General features: G+C 35.4%; 1 protein-coding gene across 2 annotated transcripts in view; it reads left to right on the forward strand.

Moving 5' to 3' along the window:
• Positions 1–21,806, forward strand: part of FMR1 (FMRP translational regulator 1) — a 2,052,104-nt gene extending 2,030,298 nt beyond the window's left edge. For both annotated transcript variants that reach the window (XM_044057587.1, XM_044057588.1), the window contains one exon: positions 20,009–21,806. In XM_044057587.1, coding sequence (XP_043913522.1) covers positions 20,009–20,170 — 162 coding nt within the window. In that variant the 3' untranslated portion in view covers positions 20,171–21,806. The remainder of the gene's footprint in view (positions 1–20,008) is intronic.
• Positions 21,807–23,846: the final 2,040 nt, after the last annotated feature.

Below are 23,846 nucleotides of genomic sequence, written 5' to 3' on the forward strand. Positions count from 1 at the left end.
TATAGTGGTTAAATTTCTGTCATTTATGGACAAAGAACTGATATTGAGAACTGCATGGAGAAAAAACCCAGTCATTTTCAAGCAATCCCAAATAAGATTTGATAATGACTATTCACCAAGACTCTTGGAAATAAAGAAAACATGGCCCTTAGTGAAATTCTTAAAACAAAATAAAATAAAGGCACAGCTTGCATATCCTGCCAAAATTAGAATTCAGCATAGTAATGACATGAGATCATTCAACACCATCGAAGAAGCCACTTCCTTCATTAAAAACAACAATATAATCCTACTACCAGATGAAATGGATTGGTCAAATTCAACCTCCTTAAAGAGAACCTCAGGAAAAAACACTTGGACTGATGTGAGGAAAAAAAAAACAAAAAACTGATGTTAAGAACATTGATGATTCAATTTCTCTCAAAGCATTAACCAAAGTATGATTCTTATACATAGCCTTAATTTCATTACACTTCAGCCACATAATTAGTTTTCTCTTTATTTAGGAAGTATCATAATCTGTATGTTAATATATTAATATGGTAGTGGTTTGATTAGAATCTTCAGATGCTAGAGTTGTGTGTTTTTTTTTTATTTGTTCTAGCTTTCTTTAGTTAAACTCTCACAAGAGTATTAGCATTTAAATGAAAGGCCATTATTATTATAAAGTTATTAACATATTGATTAATAGTTACTGTGCAAAAATTTTAATAAATTAAATCCAATTCTTTATAGTTTGTCTAAAAAAAAGGGCATTCCTTGAATATTTCTTCAGGAATATGTGAGAGCGTTGTATAGAGTAAGAAGGAAGTGAATGGTAAGAAAAAAAGGCAGAAAATTGCCTTCTAGCGTTTTAACATTCTAATTGTCAGTTGGAGACTAATACTGCTTCAAAGTATACTAGTCAGTTTATTTTCCTCATATCTTCACTAACATAGCCCAGCATTCCATTATAAGTTAAGAAACATGTCTATAAGCTGAGGCTTGTAGAACACTGCATTAGTTTATAGAGAAAGGCCAAAACACTTTGCAGAGTCTTTTTTGTCAGTTAGAACATTCAATGAAAATGCGAACTGTGACCTGACTTCTTAGCCCCTTTATGTTTTAATCTGTTCTCCAGAAGCTGAGTAGTTCAAGAATTGAGTAGATTTTAGCAAAAGTACGAACAGGTAAATGTATAACATATAAAGAAAAAGAACATATTAATATGGTAGTGGTTTGATTAGAATTTTCAGATGCTAGAGTTGTGTGTTTTTTTTATTTGTTCTAGCTTTCTTTAGTTAAACTCTCACAAGAGTATTAGCATTTAAATGAAAGGCCACTATTATTATAAAGTTATTAACATATTGATTAATAGTTACTGTGCAAAAATTTTAATAAATTAAATCCAATTCTTTATAGTCTGTCTAAAAAAAAGGGCATTCCTTGAATATTTCTTCAGGAATATGTGAGAGCGTTGTATAGAGTAAGAAGGAAGTGAATGGTAAGAAAAAAAGGCAGAAAATTGCCTTCTAGCGTTTTAACATTCTAATTGTCAGTTGGAGACTAATACTGCTTCAAAGTATACCTCGAAGCTTTAGTCAGTTTATTTTCCTCATATCTTCACTAACATTGCCCAGCATTCCATTATAAGTTAAGAAACATCTCTATAAGCTCAGGGTTGTAGAAGACTCCATTAGTTTTATGAGGGTAGCACCACTTTTTTCTTTAGTCTTTTTTGTCAGAACATTCAATGAAAATGCAAACTGTGACCTGACTTCTTAGCCCCTTTATGTTTTAATCTGTTCTCCAGAAGCTGAGTAGTTCTAGAATTGAGTAGATTTTAGCAAAAGTACGAACAGGTAAATGTATAACATATAAAGAAAAAGTTTGCTACACATGTTTAAAATAAAGAAAAAAAAAAAATATATATATATATATATATATATATATATATATATATATATATATATAAAAGCCCATTTAGTTACTTTCTTCTTGTTGGGAAACACCAAAAGTGTGGCAGTGTAGTTAACTAATGTAAGCATATACATAAATTCAGTTTTCAACTGCGCTATGTCTGTTAAAAGTGAGATAAAATCCCAACTGATCATTGCAGTGGAGCTGCCAGATTGTATCCAAGATTAGTTACTGACTGTAGTTCAGGGTTTGATTTTGAAAGCTCCCATTTTCTACTGTGTGACTCTGAACTTCTTAACTAGACTTGGGTCATCGATGTAAAAGGGCAGGTTATGTCCAGTAAGCATACCCACTTATCAATTAAAAAATGCTTATAAACGCAGTACCTGATAGGAATGATACATGCATACTTCTGTATATTCCACTTTTAGATGTCTACAAGCATCCCAATGCAGTAATGATCCGTTGGTAGTATATTACCCCTTTACCTGTTTTTTTGTCTCTCATATGGGCAATTTAATTTCCTTTTCAGCTTAATAACCTAGAGCAAGCTAATTGATGAGAATTCTATCAGTATTGGTAGTTAGTGCTAATTTTAGCAATGACTGAATCTGCTTTTGTTTGTAACCTATACTGCATGTATTTAGTAAATAGTATTAGTATCGTGAGCTGTACAGTGGACTAGCATTAACCTGCAGCAATGTGGAACTGACTTTGTCATTTTGGTATTGTGACGCGGACCTTAAAATTGAACTAGTAAAACACCAATAATATAAAATAAAGCTATAATCAAAGTATCCTGCAATTGGGAAACACGTCTATTTACGTAACAATATATGCTATGTGCATTCTCTGCAGTTATAAGTGCAGTGCTAACTTCTATGTATAAATTGTATTATTTTTGATGATAAGCACAATCTGCTGTATTTACCCTCCACCTTAACAGTTAATGGGTACACCACTATGCCATAGATATTCTTGGTGGTACCTAATGATACAGTAACATCAACAGTTTTTTTTTTCCTTTCATGTCACAGATGGGGAAAAAACAAGAAATAAAATATGGTAGGGTCAAATGTAATTTATGTGCATACTATACATTTTTTGGGAGACACTATGACACATTCATGAGCTGCTCTTATAAAGTTTTAGAGAAATGTTTACATAAACAAGTACACTATGTATGTGTTTGGGTCTCTTCATTTGTTGAGCTTGTGTTTTGTTGGGTGTTAGTTGGTTGAGATTGCCTTCTTGAAAGTATGAGATTTGGCTTTCATTTATTGGAAACAGTAACAGTGTTATGTATGGTGTGGGATGGTAATGTGCAAGTCTATAGTAATAACATACCTCCTCACACCATACTTGATCGAAGTGTTAGCAGAACTTGTACTAGGTATGGTAATAAGCAGGATATAGTCAACCACTACACAGCATTTTAGATTTAATGGCACTTCAGTAATGATCAGTAAATCTATGCTTGTCTCACTGCAAGGCAATATTGGAGTTGCTATATATAATTACTTTAGTTTTATACAAATTACTAGAGAATATTAGTAGCTTTAAAATAGTAGTTTTATTAGTGTTTAGTTATTTAACGGGTTTAGGGGTTGAGGTGCTTTTACCCTGCTTAGTGTTCTTGACTGTTTTGACTTTGGATTGGACATGGGTTTGATGAATGAGGTGAGACCCATGTATTCATGTTTTCATGTATTCATGGATTCTTTGTGACATGCACATGTTATTTCAAATCATTAACTGTATTAAGATGTGTTACAACAAGTATTGAACAATCTTGAGACCTGTTACTGAATATTCAACAACCCCAAGTCTGAAATATTGTGTACTCCCATCACACTCCTAAGAAACTTCATAAATAATATAGTTAAATGATATAGGTACTCTTCACCAATTGCTGTAAGATTTAGTGATAAGAATTAAGAATACTCATTCACAATATTCGCACATCTTTTGATGGGCCACTTAATCTACTAATGAGGTTAATAAGGTCAGTAAATAGGCATCTCCCAGCAGTAACAAGATACCAACCTTTTCAAGAGTGCTCACACAAATTCTCAATTATATTGCACACATTTTTAGGTAACCCATTAAGATTATTTAATATTTATGTGTGTTTACATGGGAAAATGTCTTGGTGTAGATATAGGAGTATATTTATACATATGTACACAAAGAGGTTATACAGAATTTACTTAGAATAGTAATTAAGGAAGAATTAAAAAAAGGACTAGTCCTTATAAGATAGTAATACTATCTGTCACACTAATAACCTGTTTTAAATGTGAAGTTCAACAAAATAAATGCAAATATAATCTAAATGTATATATTGTTATACATTTTATCTCTGGTAAGAGAAGGTCAACTGACTTACTTCATGTAACATAACCACATTTATGGAGGACAAATAAGCTGAAATATTTACTCCAGCTGTAATAGTCATCTACTTAGAACATTCATTAAAAAGGTAACATTAACTTTAGTATAAGTACAAACTTCAAGTAAAAGATTAATTACTTTATTGAGTGGATTTCTCAAGGAACATAGTACTAATGCATGATACACTCTTTCATCAAATATTAATATTTTAAGATATCTTCAGGATCCAATTAATGGAGCTCAACTTTGAATATCTTTTTCCATGTGATTGTTGACGTTGAGGGAAAATCTGTTTGATCGTATCAGATGAATCAGATTAGAAGTGCTGTGCACTTCATGTTTGTGGAACTATGTAGTAAAGTTATTTTTCAGTCAATTAAAGTATGTTGTTACAATATTTTTCACTTTTTATTTTTTTTTCAGTGGCCCAAACTGAAACATTTGTTAAACTATCAAAGAAACAGTTTTGTTCATTTCAGTGTTCTTCTTAGAGAAAAGAAGGGAAAGTTAATATATATGTTTTCACAGGTCCTCATAAATATTAGTACTTTACCAATGTATTCTTTTAAAATTATAATATAATATCCTATAGAAATGACAGACATAACATTGTTGTCTTTAAATGTCAATGGCTTAAATAATACTATAAAAAGATCAAATTTACTACGATATCTAAAATTACAAAGAGCACAAGTTATATTTCTACAGGAATCCCACTTTAAAACTGATGACAACTTTACCTGGATACCTAATAACTACTTAATTCTCTCTCACTCCTCATATAAAAAAAAAACTAGGGGAGCTTTAATTTTATGGAAGAAAAGTGTAACTAACCCTCAAATTATTTACAACTATGAAGATAAAGAAGGGTTACTTTCAATTGTAATAATAAAATTTCAGAATAGAATTTGGACACTGGTAAATGTGTATTGGATTCCTGGAATAGGACTATCTACAGTTAAAAAGCAGATAGAGCTAATTAATAGGGTAAATAAAGGTATTCTAATAGTAGGAGGAGACTTTAACTCTATTCTAGATAATTCTGAGACAACCAACAAGAGGAACCTACGTCTCTCTTCCACAGGTAAATACCTTAAGAAATGGACAGAAAACTTAAAATTAATTGATACATTTAGTTTCAAAGAATCTAACTCATTATTATACTCGCATAGTGATTATCGTTTTAATACTAAAACAAGAATAGATAACATTTTTATATCCCCAGACTTAAATAGGAAGATAATAAAATTTTCTATCATCCCATGCCCACTCTCTGATCATAATGCCCTAATCCTTAAATTACAAATAGATTTTAAAAGATTAAATTTTGCCTCAAGAGTACCAGCTTGCATTACTAAATTAAAACAATTTAAACCATGGCTAGATTCAGAAATTCAATATTTTTAGAAATAAATTCTACTGATGATCTAAAGAATGTAATAATATGGGACACTCTAAAGGCCTTCTTATATGGTAGGATTATATTTTGGTTTAAAAACAAAACAAAAGAATGAGAATCCGAATTGCATAGTATCCAAAAACAAATAACAGAAATTAATACAAATACTTCTGTCGTAAAGAATTCCCAGGTAATAAAAAAAGAAATTGAAGATTTAAATAAAAAATACAATGACATTTTAACTCATAAGACAAATTTGGCTTTAGAAAAACTAAAATTTAGTTCACTCTCAACATCTCCAAAACACTTACATAATTTAGCAATGAGAATAAAGAAGCAAAATATAGAAAACAATATTACAAATATTGTACATGAAGGAAAAGGTAATAAAAAAGTATCAGACATAAATGATATCCTAGAAGCTTTTAAATTCCATTATACTAATCATTTTGGAAACAGTAAAGACAATACTATTTTAATAGAGTCAAAAATTAGCAATCCTATATTAAATAGATTACCTGAAAAATTAAAAATTGATATTGAAAAACACATTTCCCTTAAGGAAATGAATGACAAAATTAAGGAGAGTAAAAATAATAAATCCCCAGGAATAGATGGAATAATAATGGAATTATACAAGATAGTCCCTAATTCTGCAATTTCTTTACTTCATAAGACTCTAAATGAAATTCAAGCTGAAAACACAATTCCTCCATCCTGGCGATATTCATTAATTACTCCAATAAAAAAAGAGAACAAGGACCCCTCCCATTGTAGCTCTTATAGACCGATTTCTCTACTTAATAATGATTACAAATTGTTTATGTCTATATTAGTCAATAGAATTAAAAAATCCTTGACTCAAATCATAAATGAGGACCAAACAGGCTTCATCTATGGCAGACATGCTTATGACAATATACAAAGAATCCTAACTATTATTGAAATATTAAATAGAGATAATATAGAGGCTCTCATAATCACGCTAGATATAGAAAAAGCATTTGATTCAGTGAATTGGGACTACTTATTTAGAATTCTAGAACTTTTTGAGTTTCCCCTAAATTTTATTAATATGATAAAGAATATATATAAAGATAATTTGGCCTATGTAAAATTAGGTCCATTTACATCAGAAGCTTTCAAAGTAACTAAAGGCACTAAACAAGGTTGTCCTATGTCTCCCATTCTTTTTGCCTTATCAATAGAGCTATTTGCAATTACAATACGCAGTGACTCAAAAATTGAAGGCTTAAGTATTCATAATAAATTTAACTCCAAGGTTATGTTGTTTGCTGATGATATACTACTAACTTTATCACCAAATAATGAATCTCTTCATGAACTAGAAATGCAAGTGGAAAATTTTTCTAAATTCTGGCCTTTGTTTTAATAAATCTAAATCAAAACATATTTTATTTAACAGAAAGGGGACTTTCATTGAGTAGATACCATATACTTGGAGAAAAGTCTCTACTTTAGAATATCTAGGAATTATTATATCTGATAAAATAGATGCTACTCTGACACTAAACTATAATAAAATTTTAAACTCAATAAGAACACGACGGAAAATTGGAATAAATTGATTCTAAAATTTGAGGACAGATTGCAGCTAATAAAATGATTCTTCTACCACAAATAAATTATATAGCACTAGCAATACCTATAATTCCAAATAAAAATTCTGAAAGAAATTAGCAAAAGCCTATTATGTTTTCTTTGGTATCCAAAAAGGAATAGAATTGCTTTTTCTCATCACATTAGACCATGGGAATTAGGGGGAATTAATTTTCCAGATATAGAGACGATATCAAAGCCTCCATTTTAAACTAGTTTTAAACTGGGTAAATCCAAATTTCTCTTCTGCTTGGAAATCTCTGCATATGATTATTTTTTTTAAATGAAAACAAAATAATAAATAATACATCACACTATATTCACAAAAATAGATTTTGGCATATTTTATGCATTAATCTTCAAAATAACATAACAAAACCTACCAATCTATCATATTTAAATAATATTTATAATTTATTCAGATCCTTTATAAACTCAAATCCTGACATAAAAGCATGGTTTGAACTGTTATTACCATTTAATACATCAAAGAAATTTAAATTCATGATAACACCCTCATTAATTGGGAATCTAATAATCTCATATGTTGGGCCCAATGCATAAATAACCTTAAAACATTAACTAGTCAACAAGTTACAAATGAATTTAATATAATAAATGTAGACAGAGTAAGTCTCCAGAAAATTTTACTCTACTCCAAAAATTTATGCAAAATTATTAATGATTCGTCCTTCAAGTCTAAGCCAAAACTTATAAACTGTATTCAAGAATTGATTTATGATAACCATAACTGGCCGAATTCAACATCTAAACTATACAAGATTTTAATAGTCTACAAGACTAAAATAGATCAAAGCACTTGGAATTTTATATCTAGAGGTTTATCAACAAATCTGTCAAACGATTGTAAAAATAATCTACTATACGCCATTAAACAAATGTTATTTGTTGGAGATGCTCTTTAAGCTGTGAAGCGGATTGGTTCATATATTTTATGATTGTATTAAAATTGGCAATTTTCTTCAAGCTATTTATAATGATACATTTGTTTTAACAAAATCTTTAATTTTTTTGAATATAGATGAATTAGTAGTTATGAATAGAAGAGATCAATATCTTTTATGGACTATTCAATGGAAATCTGCAACTCCTCCGTGTTTTGAAGGCTTTATATTTCTACTTAAGGAGACTGCACAAAAGGAGATAAAAGTCAAAGAAGAAAGAATGTTCCCCAGAAAATGGTCAGACAACCCCTGGAACAAAATACTTACACTCATAGAAGTAATACAACTAGACACAATCTCCATCATATGAGTTCAAAGAGATATAGACTTTTGTGGACTTTTTTTTTTTTCTCCTTCTCTGGATTTTTTTTATTAATTATTATTGTATTGTTGCTCCTTTGGGTCACTTGTAAATATTGTAAATAATGTTTTGTTCCTTTTACTATTATTGAATTGTAATCTAATTTTACTGTTTTTTTTTATTTCTTCTCAAAAAACAAAATAAAAATTTGAGTAAAAAAAAAAGAATTAATTGCCTATATTACAATTAAAAAATGGTAAACTGGTAATTTTGCAATAGGAAATGACTAAAATTGACAGATTCATAGTTACTAGATATCTCATACAAAGGAGGACACACTCAGGAGTGTAACCCCTCCCCATTTTAATGCACCAAATAATCAGCAATCATATGGGTGCTACAATGTCAGCACTTCATCTGCATGGTGTGGGAGTAGAATCCACAGCCTTCTGCACCAAAGGCAATTATGCTACTAACACTGCTTTCAAATTCTACAACACAGTCTACCATTTGATAAGCAAAACAGTCAGTTGTACACTGAAAATGGACTTAGCATGAGCAGCAGTAAACTTTCTTCCTTTGAAGCTCACAATTCCATGAAAATGACCTGAAACTAATAATTCCTTAAAAATGCACTACAACTCAGTTCCCTAAAAATAAACTCAAACTCATTTCTGTCAGCAGTCTGGTCGTTGGTGTAGAGCAGTGGTTCCCAAACCTTTATTGACAGAGACCCACTTATAAAAATGGTAATGGTAATTGTTCTCTACCCACTACCCGCGTCGGCATGTGTGCATGTGAAACACTCACAGGACTCCTTAAAGAAGGCACTGCCACCACACAGTGTTTTTTCGGGATTTAAAGGGCCCATGCAAACTACTCATATTTTATTAGCAGAGCTGGATCATGGTCAAATGGGACTCCAGACATGGTAATAGATTGGATGTCCCCCCTGATTAGCCCCTGTTACAGCAGCCCCCTCCCCAGCCATACCAGTGTTCCATTACTTGGGCATTTCTCCCCAGTTGCCATAAACACTGTTCAAACCTATCAGTATGTATACGGTTACTTATTTACTTCTACAACCATTAGATATTAAAGTAAATTGCACAACCACTGATAGCCATTTGCTGAACAGTACAGTCTGGCAATGAAAGCAGACTTAGCAAGAGCAGTAAACTTCATTGCCATTGAAACTCACATTCATTGAAACAGCATTAAAACTCATATTCAAATAAAATGCATCTGGCCAGTGGAGAATTAGGTTTACCTTTGGACTGTTTGAAAACTGTAGGCTCCTTGAGCACATTTTTATGGCCATGCAGACATGTATGTACTCTTTGATTCACCTTCCTGATTGTATTAAATATTCCTTGTATAATAAGGCACCACTTGTTGGTGTGTTTTAACTTTGTAGCTTTGTGTTTTAAGTTTGTAGTTTTGAACATTTTTCTAGTAAGCAATGAACAAAATGCATGCCTCAATTCTGACAAAACTGCCCATTTCAGAATGTTTTAACCATAAAAGGCCACTCAGACTTATGTCATAACAATCCACCAGTCTAAGTCAATAAGCACAATCTATGCAGAACTAAATTTCACTTGAATAATTCTACATTAAAGAGATTTGTAAATAATGAAAAGGCTGTTACTGGCAAATAACTTTACATGTCAGTGTTTCATCTACAAATTCAATGCCTACTGCTCTTAAAGAATTAATTGCGTACGTTACATAAAAAAATGGTAATACTACAATAAGGAATGACTGAGAAACTGAAAAGTTTATAGTCACTAGGCATCTTAAACAAAGGAGGACACCCCCCCCCTTAAAATGCACCAAATAATTGGCAACTAGGACATTACATACCATGCCTCCATACCTCCCAACCGCTTAGCACAAGAGAGCTGGACAAAGCCTAAAATATTGTGGGGGTGGACGGACGGACACAAAGGCCCCAAAAGAGGGACAGATTATAAATATTGCTCTTATAGACTTAGAAAGTTGCCCTGGATAATAGCATTTATCTTAGCAGGTACTGTCTAAAGGAAATGAAAACTGAAACTCAAGTCTATGACATTTTTCAATCTTTAGTGATTTTCCAGAAAACCACACATTTTATGAGGAATAGGCAAAAAATGAGGCAAGAATCTGGACAGTCTGCAAGTATCTGGACAGTTGAAAGGTATGCATATCTCTCAACATCTTAATGCAAACAATCTGCACAAAACCTAAAATAACATAAATGCAATGGCCAAAAAATAGGGACAGTGAAGTAGTGCTCTTTTTAACTTAGAAAGTTACTAGAATAACAGGATTTGTATTAGCATGTATTTTGTGAAGGATGCGAACTTTGAAATTCATATATATGTCATTTTGTGACTTCAGTCCTCCCTGATTTGCCAGAAAACCACAAATTTTATGAGAAACAGACAAACTATAATGCTAAATCTGAACACTTGAAAAGGTATGTTAAACACACACTTACTCTCTCACGTAGCAACACACACACATGCCTTCTCTTTCATACAGCAATTAACTAGTTTAAATTCCACACACTCCTACTCTACTCTCTCATACAACAAACAGGCACCCCTTTTCTCTCTCATACAGAACCAAATGGAACCACTAGTTTAAATTGTACACACACACAGACTTACCTTCTCTCTGTTCTCAGATAGCAGGCTGGCATTTGAAGCCAATCGTTTCTTGGTATTGTAGCAACATAAGCAACCCAGTCTGGTCTCATTGCTGCACGTCTAGGAGACATTTAGTACCAAAGGAATTAGGATTTTACATCCGGTGAACTGCGCTATTTAATTAATTTTAATAACTGAAAGGTATAAAGGCAAAGCACTTAATGTTCAATGTACATATTGCATTTAGTTCAGTTTGTAAAGCAGACAGTGAAATTAGAATTAAAAAACGTCCCATCAGTAAGACCACTGGAAATGTGTTTAAGAATATCATAGACATATCAGACTTTCCACTTGCGTTGCATCACACAATTAATAGTATAATATTTCACTCCGTGTAGAATAGTGCTGAACTCCTGATCCTGTAAACAGCTGTCTTGTATTTTGGAATTAGATTAGAATGCTACATAATACAGGTACCGAAAAAGCATTACTGCCACTGTTTTTGAAAGGCCATTAAGTCTAAACAATGCATAATATATTTAGTCGTACTTTGTGGAGTATATCTATTTCAATGAAAATACATTGTTTGTACAAGAAAATTATATAAATATGTCTTAGTGGCGTATGACCCAAATTATGTAAAATTTCCTTATTGCATTTTAGTGAAACAGTTGATGAAAAGCTCGTACAGCTGATCATGGGCCAAGAACACAGAAAAACGTAAACACTAATACTATTAGCTGACTTTTGTAAAACATACTAAAGTTTTTTTTTTCAAAATACAGGCTAAAGGCTCCATAAGGCAGCACATGAGACTTACTCTACAAGTCATAGTTTTATGTCTTAATAACTGATGCAACATTTTAAAAAGTCTTCAGCTTACAGTAAGTGCCTGCACCAGAACTTCTAACTAAACACACACATACAACATGTCTGAGTAAAGTATACAAAGCTGAGTATGGACATTTAAAATTGAACTCAATGACAGAACACCGGGAAGTATCAGATAAAGTAGTCAATCAAGCTATTTTAAAATAAAACCACAACATCCGCAAAACACTTCTACAAAGTTTTTAAATGCTTAACTAGAATCCCCACGTTTTCATCCAAAAATTAGAACTAACTTTGTAGAAGTGTTGTGCGAAGTTTGTGGTTTTATTCTAAAATAACTTGATTCAGTACTTTATCCAATACTTCCAGGTGCCCTGTTGTTATTGAGTTTGTATGGTCTGCTTTGGGACACATTTAAAGATGCACTATGTGCAATATTTTATAAATGTATATGCATCACAGATAAGAAAGTGATTTTGCTACGGACAGACTTTTAGCATATCAGCAACATACACAAACCTACTGTCACACATTAACACACGCACACACTTCATCTCTCATACAAACAGAGCAGCTAATTTAAATTACATACACACACACACACACACACACACACACACACACACACACACACACACACACACTTTCTTTCTCATACAGAAATAAACGGCTTAAATTACATAGACACATGCACACATACACTTACCAGCCTTCTAAACGAAATGGCTACAGGCGGACACGCGGACTTGGCTCATTTATTAAAGGAACTGCTAGTTTAAATTGTGCGTAGGCCAGAAGAATGTATTTAGGTCCACGCTGGCGTCTTGAAGCATACATGTCCATGCTCCTCCTTAAAGTAACAGACGCTTGTACCGCAAAGTAAATACTTTTTTTTAGTCTCCTAGCCAACCTGCAGCTGTAAGGTGGAGGGCGCTCAACCCCCTCTTGCGCTATGGTGCATGCTTCCGGTTACGAGCCTAGAAGAATGCAAACTTTATTAATTAAAATAAATAAATACATAAAGAAAAAGAGCGCCCTAGGTGGTAGCCTAGTTCGCCTATGCCTAAGGCCGGCCACACACAACTATATACACTTTCCAAATAGGGAAGTTACCCCTCCATATATGGGCAATTGCTCCAAACAGACAATGACATTCTAAAGTTAGGTTTAGTCATGTTGTTAACTCATGCTAGAGTCTGTTTTTCCCTTACACAGATAACATCTATCTGTATCCCATCTCTATTTCCCTCCCAGGTGTGAAAAACAACTTTCATGCCCTCAGTTAACTGATATTTAGCCTTTAGAAATAGTGCACTGACTACCATTAAATATTTAAATAAATCCACTTAATTGTACACTGTTATGTGTAATATTTAAGTAGTAAGTCTGCTAGGAATGCAACTACTTGCAAAGGTAATCGCTTCTGTCAGTATCAAACTTTCATTTAATTTTCACTGTACTACTTGCCAGTTCCCCTTTAAGTACTAATCATGCTATTTCTTATACAAATGCCTAAAAGCACATTTTCAGGTACTACCTGAATAATTGCCTGTACCTGTAGACATCACCATTTTTATCTCATACTCATAATCAAGAGCATCCAACATGGCAATTTGTGTGTTATCTTTTGTTTATTCTCTTCCCACTTGTTGATAAGTGGGGTGGACAACAACTAGTAGCTTTATAAATACAAAAAGCAATTCATTTCAGATACTAGAGAGAGCTGTTGTTTTCATGATTTCCTTTTTTAGCTTGTTTGCTTAGAGAAGAAATACCTTTTCTTCATCTGCAACATAAAGTAAGGATATTTTATATACTTCCACCCACCAGTATAAAAGCAGAGGAATTATTACATCGTAGTACACACATAATACAGTCTGTTCACTTTTCCCTAGCAGCCCAAGATCACATTATATGCAGCCTTTATCATCTTACAGTATATACCCAGATACATTCCAGCCAAAAAAAAGTACTTTCTTATTGTAATATCAGTACCATGAACAGCAGTCACTGATGAAGACCCCCCCATCTCACAATTAAAATACCTCTGTGTACTATACATAGCCACTTTACAATATAACGTGCAGTTTACTTCATTTGTTATACACCTTGTACTAAGACCAAAAACTTTTTATTGCTTCGTTATATCTTCATTCCTGTCATTGTCCTTTTAAACATTGATGATAAATTCTAAGTTATGATTTAGAGTCCTCCCACCACTTCAACATGGTCTTTTTTATCCACTTTTTCTTACAGATGCACATTTCTCATGTCTCAACTGCATCTTACAGAAATGACACTTTACAATCTTCCATTTATTTCCTACTTTTGCAGTCAGGTGGTCTTGTTGGTACTCCAATGCCATAATAATAATTATAATTTAATTATTATAATATATTTAATTATATGTATAAATGATATATTTAAATGATTATATTTAATCATAATAAGTATAATTTGCTCAGATCTGGCCTGTTTTACACTTCTGTCAGGAATAATCTTTCAGACATTTCTGCTTATCTGCCATTAGATCCCTCCCGCCCTTCTTTTTCCAAGTAAAGCAGTTATTGAAAGAAGTTTTACATATTAGACCACTCAGGAATAAGGTGGCTCCATCATGTGATTTTAATTTTGTATTAAAGAGCTAACTTTCCTTCCATTTGAACCTGCTGCTAGTCCTTCCTTAAAGTTCCTTACTTGGAAGAAAGTTTTTACATATTGTTCTGTCTTCAGAAAGAAGAGTGTCTTAAGTTGCAACCCCTTGTGTCTTCTTAGCCCTTTTTGTTTTTTGATAAAGATAGACTGACTCTTAGAATTAATCCTTCATTCATGCCCAAGATTCTTTCTGAATTTACTTAAATCAGTCTGTTCATCTCCTGTTTTCTTTCCACAGCCTAAGAACAAAGGGAGAAGAGTTTTGGATTCCCTGAATGTTGACAGACAATTCAGATTCTACCTGAATAAGGCAAAATATTTCAGATGGTCAGACCAACTCTCAATTTCTTTTGAAGGTTAAAAAAGGACAATCAGTTTCAAAGCAAACCAGATACAGATGGTTATCTCAAGCCATTCTCTGCTGCTGTTCTCACCGTACCCCCTCCCCATTAGAATGTCATGGCACACTGCAGTATCGGGCCTTTTGGAAAGGCATGGACTCCAGAACTATTTTAGTGATGGCATCTTGGTCCTGTCTACACACACACACACTAAACGCTACAAAATTTACTATTTTTCCAGAACCAGAATAGGATTTGTTCGATTTGTGGTCTGAGGGGGCTTCTGGACCCTGCTTCCTCCACCTTTTCTGTCTAAGCTTTGGCAGTCATCCCATGTAGCTTTATGCTGCTGCCATAGTGATCCTGTGATGAATATGATACAGTTGGGTGAGTAAATTTACCATAACAGCTGATGTTTGAATCTGTAGTGAGTAGGGACCAGGTTGAGGAGACCCTGGAGAGGTGGAGATATGATCTAGAGAGGAGAGGAATGAAGGTCAGCAGGACTAAGAATATGTGTGTGTGAATGAGAGGGAGGATAGCGGAATGGTGAGGATGCAGGGAGTAGAGTTGGCGAAGGTGGATGATTTTAAGTACTTGGGATCAACAGTTCAGAGTAATGGTGAGTGTGGAAGAGGGGTGAGGAAGAGAGTACAGGCAGGATGGAAGGGGTGGAGAAGAGTGTCACGAATGATTTGTGACAGACGGGTACCAGTAAGAGTGAAAGGGAAGGTCTACAAGAGGGTAGTGAGACCAGCTATGTTGTATGGGTTGGAGACGGTGGCACTGACAAAAAGGTGCAGGAGTCAGAGCTGGAAGTGGTAGAGTTAAAGATGTTAAGATTTGCACTGGGTGTGACAAGGATGGACAGGATTAGGAATCAGTATATTAGAGGGTCAGTTCAGGTTGGACGGTTTGGAGACAAAGTTAGAGAGACGAGATTGTGTTGGTTTGGACATGTGCTGAGGAGGGATGATGGGTATATTGGGAAAAGGATGCTAAGGATGGAGCTGCCAGGTAAGTGGAAAAGAGGAAGGCCTAAAATAAGGTTTATCGATGTGGTGAGAGAGGACATGCAGACAGTTGGCGTGACAGAGCAATATGCAGAGGACAGGAAGAAATGGAAACAGATGATCTGCTGTGGCGACCCCTAACGGGAACAGCCGAAAGAGAAGAAGTAGATGTTTGAATTGACACTGTTGCAGTACTAGCCTGTTCCCTCCATTCCCCCATTTTTCAGGTGGGGTCCAAGTCACCTTTGTTCATTTTCCTCTAACATGGCATAAGTTGGAACAATTTCTTAAATCAGGATAGGACCTATATTTTGGTTGCAAATTTCCTCTTTTTGAGACAAGAAATCTCTGAAATTTGGCATTGATGCACCCTATTTATACCAGCTTGCCCATTATGCTTCAGTGGACATACAAAGCATGAGGAAGGCATTTAAAATCTTTAATGTACTGACCGGACATCCGATATCCCTAGCAGGAAGAGTCCTATGTAGCTTAAAGCTACTACAGTAGAGATCTGTTCAAACATCTGCTGCTATGGTATTACTTCCACAGAGGAAATTACTTTCTGAAGAAAGTGCACGAGTTCAGGAATATAGACCACTTGTTCCCCCCAAGGTAGTGAGGGGCTTGCAGTGGATAAACAAACTATATACAGGTGGACGGCTAACGGCACTGTCTTTTTCCACTAGATGGCTAACTTCCCATTGGGAAATGCTGCTGTTTTGACCACTTCATCAGAGCCATGGTAGCTTCCAGTGGTTGCTGTGGGAATGTTTCCTTTGTTGACATACTGTTGTTATTGGGTCATTAGGTCATACTTTCATCAAGCGTTATTGCTTAAACTGTAATTTCTATATTTATGCCTCCTGTGGCACCTTGGTACTTCAGAACTCAGCCTTATAAACACTTGTCCTTTAACCTTCCTTCAGCATCAGCCTCTCTGCAAGTTTTATTTTTCACTGTTTATTAATCTTTCCAGCAGTTGTCTACTGCATATACCTTTCAGGATGATATATAACAGATATGTGAAGAACATGGCAGACCTGCAAGAAGTTTCTCTACAGTTAATGCTTATTGCCTTCCCAGGGTCCCCTTTGCCTCAGACATTCTTTCCATTCACCATCTGAGCTTTTCTATGTTGTGTTGTGCTAGTTCATTGCATGGGGTGAACTGGAAAGCTCATAAAATCCATCATGGGACATCACCACAATTCACTCTCTGAAGACATGCATGCCTCAGAACACATTAGCCGAAAACATTTCAGACGTGTCAAGTTGGGGTAATTGTAAGAGAAAATTCAATTAACTTAGAGATAAGTTGAAAGATTGGTGTATATAGGTACAAATGGGTTCTTTTCCAGTGGTCATGTTTTCCAGGAGATTTTTTGGAATGCCAGACCTTCATTTATTGTTTCTGGTGGTGGGTACATATTTGTTGTTATCTAGTGGTTAAATCTTCCATAAACGTTTTGGAGCTTCATACCTTAATTTATGAAGAATGTCTGTACTGGGGATTGAGTTTTGGATAAACTCACAGGCCCTGGCCAGCGTGATTTTTAAAGTGTCACTTTGTCAGTCTGTACATTTCACTGCTTTCTTCCCAGAAACAAAATCCAGGAGGATTACATATCCTTGAAGTGCTTTAGCAGCTGAAGTTTTTAACTGGAATAGATACACAAGGTCAGAAAGATTGGAAGTTGTTTGTCTGATTTGCTTCAAGTATTGAGGGGATGACAGTTACCAAACTGTTACTTATTGCTTAGCAGATACTGAAGTGATTTGCCTTATATTTGTCATCTTAAAACCAGGGATTGCTGCTTCTACCAGTTCTTTTAAAATTGTGTTCCTTCGGGATGTCTGGGCTATGGCTGCTTGGTCTTTGGTGCATATTTCTACCAAGAGTTGTCTGAGTTGTTTTTTTGCTTTGGCATTTCTTGCTTTAGCTTTTTTCCCCAACTGCCAGCTTACTCGTCTTGTGGGGATGGAGTCATCTGTGACTCACCACTTAGGTAGCACCTAGTGGAAGTAGTTGATGTTGCACCAATGGAGTGTGGGCTTTGAGAGCACATGCTACAATTGGGAAGATACACAAGTTGAGGAGACTGTGGGTACAGTGGCATCGTTCTCTCAGAAGGCAGCACTCAGCAGAACTTAATGAGCTGATGAAGACGGGAAGGTGCTCTGTTTGTGGAGAGTGAAATGCACCCCAAAGAACCAGTAAGCTGGCCTGCTGCCTACCACCCAACTCTTGCCATTGGAGGAACAGTTGGGGCATTAGGGTTTCCCTGACAGCAGCGAATAGCCTGTAGGGTTCTTGCATTGCAAGAAAATGCCTGGCTCCTGCAGCTGAATAAATTGATTAAGTAGTTGCAGGTAGAGGAGCTAACATTTGAGGTCCTGAGTGGAAGCAGAACAAAAATTATATGCATACTGTAATAAAAAAGATGACTAGTTGTTGTGTTTCCTCATTAGTGGAACTCTTGTACTGAAGTGTCTTTCCAGGAAGTAAGTTACTGCACCGTATTCTGTTGCTTCTGGTGTAAGAGGATCTTGGCAGGTGTCATGGAAGGGAAGTCTGCTGAAGTAAGAATGGTTGCATGATGTATTTCTGCAATGGGTTTGCAGCAGATGCAAGTGAACTTAGCTATATGGAGTTGTGCCCTCATGTTCAGTAAGTTTTCCAGTTTGAATGTTGTCTCTAGTTGTGCATAGGTAATTTTAAGTGGCCCACTTTGGCTTGTTTTATTATTACTTTTTTTATTAAGTATAATAACTTGCTGCTGTTGTCTTGGCTCAATTTGAAATCCTTCCAGTATATTCCTCTGTTGTGATACTCATTATGGCTCAATTTAGAGTATGTTGCCTGTTTCAGAGAACAAGATTTTTCCAGATAAGGACACCGTGTAGTAAGATAAACTGAATGAATACAGACAAGTGCAGGTAAGTATCTAAACTGCATACTGAGGTGGAAGACACAGTTGCTACACCAGTTTCATTCGACTGGATTTAATTCATTAAACTGCTATGCTGATGCTGTAGGTAGCCACAACTCACCTCCTTTTGGACTTCCAAACATGAATGTACCAGTACTGTTCTTTTTTGGGTGGAAAACATGAAATGGGAAATGGAGCACTGGACTGCCACTGCAGTGGTATATCATGCTGAGTAAACCCATAACTACGGAGTGTAATATGTGGTCTTTGCTTCTTGCGACCTAGCCAGCTCTCAGGATACATTGTCACCTTCACCGTCTTACATATGCTTCTGTAGTATCTTGCAGAGCTTCATTAACATCAGTACCTAGAAGTAAAATATTTCTGAAGTCATTGAAAAGACACTAATGAAGAAAAGGTACAACACATTCAAGAGATCTTACGTTCTTTTAAGTTGTTTTACACTTGGGAAGAAACCATGTAATCGATTTAATATGAATACTATAGCGTGAATGTGGAAGGGTGAATTCATTTCTTGTGTTTAGATAATTCTTGTAAAAATGTGCATGCCAGATGCTGTCTGTTCAGCAAGCTACCCAGCAGCTCTTGATCTCAAAGTGCAGTTCAGAAAGATTTTTGCACACTCATGAATAACTGAGCTCTCCATGCAGTGCACTGACCTGCAAGATGATTTAATGTAACTCCCTGTTGCACAGTTTGTCATGGTCATGTCTCACTTACATAACAGTCATGTCATCATGCAGAAGGGGAAAGAGCAGGATGACAATCATGGTGTATAGCCAGGTATGTACTTATAATATTTTATAAGGATAAATATTCCACAGAACATGTCACCAGCTGTGGCTATTTTTGTCCAAAGCCTGGCCGTGCAGAAATTGTGTGATGACAGTTTTACTTCTTTATTATTTTTTTTACTTGCATTCTATGTTTATAGTATTTTTAATGATTTCATAACAAATGTTTTTTGATATAGTTATTTTATGGCTTAATGTGTATTTCAGGTCCGAATAGACAGCAATAATGAAAGAAGCATAAATGCTAAATTACCACAAAATACCTCTAATGAAGGCAGTCGGCAACGTACAGGGAAGGAACGTAATCAGAAGAAAGAAAAGTCTGACAGCATGGAGAGTCAGCAAGTTTTGGTGAATGGAGTACCCTAACATGAGTTTTTCCAGAATAGTATTTCCTGTACTATTTCAGTAATTTGTTATTCTTCATTAGAGAAACTTGTTAGGCCAAAGACAAATGGTAAGTTGGCACAGGGCACGAAATAAAATGTTATCTGTTGGCCTTATTTACAGATCTATCAGCTACAGGCAGCTGTTTACAAGGGGAAAATGGAAAAACTGCAACAAGAACTGATATGATAGAATCTTGTTATGTAGAAAACTGTAGGAAATATTTGTTACCTATTGCACTCAATGTCAGATCATTCTGTTGGAAAGAAATGTTGAGCTGTTTGGAGAAATGTATGTGCATTGGTATATATCTGTTTAATTTTAATTAATGTGAGCAGTTCTTTGACATTATCACTGAATTTTGACTTATTGGAGTGAATGTTTGCAGAAGTTCTTTTGAATATCTGTTTTGTTCTGCTTACAGTTTCTTAACGAAATGCAAATTGTTTCATGTCCTGTGTCAGTTCATGTTCTTGTCCTTTTTTTTTCTTTTAATGTAGTAGACCCTTAAATTTTATGAGATGTAATGATTGTCCTTCATTTAGCAAAAAAGTTGTATGATCCGTGCCTTTTTTATATATCGCATAAGGGGTTATATTTGGAAGCAGAAATCAGGGAAGAAGAGCTGGGAACACTAAATGTAAAATACTTATATGTAGCATACATTCAGACATTGAAATACTTTATAGAAAGAATGCATGTTTTTCATAGTTTTCTTTAAACATAATTGCAAACCATAACAAATGGGGGCATTTGTTTTGCACTGAAGTCTTAGAAAATAGTATTACTGAGTGAGGGAAGCACCCTTCATTTGTGAATGTTGGCCCTTTGGGTTAGCAAAGAGCTTTCTGGTCAAAAAAGTTTACCTGTTCAGAAGGTGAGTGTGCTCATATTATATGGTATTAAAATTTAGAGAAGATTTTACATCTTAGTAAGATTGGTGCATTCCAAATGGGCTTAATGTAAGTTAAATGCATAAGGTGTAAATCAAATTAATAGATAATTAAAACATTTCAGAAATTTATTATACATACAGCTAGGACCAGGTTACTGTTACCAGCAAAGAAAGCTTTGAAAAAAAATGCAAAGCAGAATTTACATTCTCTTTGTTGTCCTTTGTTTTACTATGAGCTTGTTCTTTTTTTGAAGTGTTCTTGAAGAGGGTTTCGTCCTGATGGTATCGATAAGTTATGCTGCAGTTCAATGCTAATTCTATCCTACTGGATTTTGTGAACATTTTTGAACCCACTTGTTTTTTCTAGCTTTTTTCTGTGCATCAGATGCATACAAATGATATGACAGAAAACTGTACAAGACATGAAATGTCTTAAAGTATTGCCAAACATTAATGTTAATTTGTAGTTATTTATTTTGGGGTTGTATAGTATTTGAAAGCAATGATTGGTACCTTGCACACATCATCTGTAAGCTGTTAAAATACTGTAGATAATTAAACCAAGGTAGACCGACCTTGTAATGTTAACTGCTCTTGGGGCAATATTCTTTGTACATACTAGCTGAAACAGACTGGGTTTTATGTTAACATTTGTTTGGTTATAGTGCAATATATTTTGTATGCAACAGTTTCAATAAAGTTTGATCTTCCTTTGCTAACTGATTTAATTCAGGTAAAACTTCATTTTCCACAAATCAGACCAAGGAATACTGTGAAACAGCTCAAAAGGAATTGTGTGTATGTACACACTTGTGTACATGTATATTCATGTGTGTATGGGTATGTACGTGTCTGTGTATGGACACATCAAATTGCTGTGCCATACACATTGTGTTTAAGGCTTCTTATGTCATATGTAACTATAGCAACTTCAAGGCAAGTATTTTCCTACATTTTTATTAATGGGCAAGTGGACATTGCTGATTACTATTAATGTATATCATTTTAGTTCTTTACCAGTTTTCCCTCCCACCCCTGTGACCGGACTGGTCATTAACTACTACCATTGGACAGAAGGGTTAAGTGATTATCATCTTCAGCAGTTCAATTTTTTTTTTTTATTGTATACCTAACTAGCTAAAGCGTCTTCTGTGTGGAGGCATGCGTGAATGGGCATACCTTCGTAGAAGGTTGTACGTCAGGGCTGGCAACTCGGTATGTAAAAATCTACTGCCAGTCATTAGCAGACCGGAGTTCCGCTGTGGTGACCCCTAACTGGGAAAAGCCGAAAGATACAACAACAACCTAATCCCTTATCCTCTTGATCTGCAGTGTAAGGGCTGACCATACAAAGTGTAATGCTGGTAACAATACATGTAAGAGCTACAAGAGCATCTGGCAAATGAACATGCTGCCTTGGGCAATGACCAACAATGCACAAATATGCTTCAAACAGCTGAAGAGCAAAGTTACACACACTGGCGTCTGAGGAATTTGCCCATTTCACTTGCAGTGGAGTGCATTTCAGTACTGTATTTCCAACATTAACTTTATTTTGAATAAAGCTACTTAGCATTCACATGCACTCTATTTTTTCCCAGGTGGGGCTAATGACCTTTTCACTGCCACTGGCCTTCCAGACTTTTTCATGAACATACTGATGTCCTTCTATTGTCATGTTGCAGTATTCTAAACATTAGGGAGCCTCCGCCTGAGGTAACCCAAACGTCCAGCCCATGTACAAAAGCTTAGCCTGGCTGCTATGTGGTGTGAGGTACTATAAACAGTAGGCCATAAATGTGATGTCCACATGCACAGACCTCAGAACTTCTTTGCTGCCAGTCGAACGTCAGCTTGCTCGTTCCGCTCCATGCCAAAGATGTCTAAAAAGATAAGTACCCAGTTGGGGAACCTTTTTTCTAGTTCTGGTTGCTGTCATTTGCTTAATTGTTAGCTGATTCCGTCCTTGTCATCTAGGAGGGGAAAATGTAAGTGCAGACATCAAATCCTGCACAAAGACAGCCACGACCTCTGCCTCTTTTGCTTAGGGCCTTCCCACAACTACAAATCCTGCTCTATTTGCCAGTCATTTGTTCCAAAGACCTTAGGCAGCAGCTAGTGGCCCTTAATCTTTTTGTTGAGAACCAAGGTCTTAAAAGACTTGCTGTGGGTATGGAAGCGACACCCAGTGTGTCAACCGAACCGCCTAAGAAAAAGACCAAAGTTTCAAGGCCTGAGAAACCACCTGGGCCTCTGGATTCACATGTCCCGCCAGCTGCCGATCTGGGGGCTGAGGTACATCCAGTGGCTTCACCGACTATGGTGGGTTCCGTTTCGGACATCGTTCTAGTTTCTCAACCGGCACATCCACAGATGTTATTCTGAAGACAATTTCTGATGTCGGTGGGGGTGGACCAAGTTTGCCTGGACACCCTTTGCCAGCTTCCATTTCCAAGGAGTTTTCCTCTATTCCTTCTGTTCCCTTGGATTCTAGGCCTACACCTCCTCAGACCAGACCTAGGATGCCCTCACTCAAAAAGAAGCAAAAAATTAAACATTTGTCTGCTTCCTCTGAGGGTATCCTGGATTGGCAAGCATTTTCCCAATTCCTTTTCCAGGCCTTCATGGCCCTTAGGCCTGCTACTACACAAGCCTCTTCTACTCTGCCAGCCCTGAGTCCCAAGCCTACATCCTTAGGCCTCTTGCCTCAAACTCCAGAAGAGGAATCTTCCTCTTCGTCTCCTGATGAGTCCCTTTCTCACA

The sequence above is a fragment of the Protopterus annectens genome, chromosome 15.part0, assembly GCF_019279795.1.
Source record: "Protopterus annectens isolate FY-2018-M chromosome 15.part0, PAN1.0, whole genome shotgun sequence".
NCBI classification, from domain to species: Eukaryota; Metazoa; Chordata; order Ceratodontiformes; family Protopteridae; genus Protopterus; species Protopterus annectens.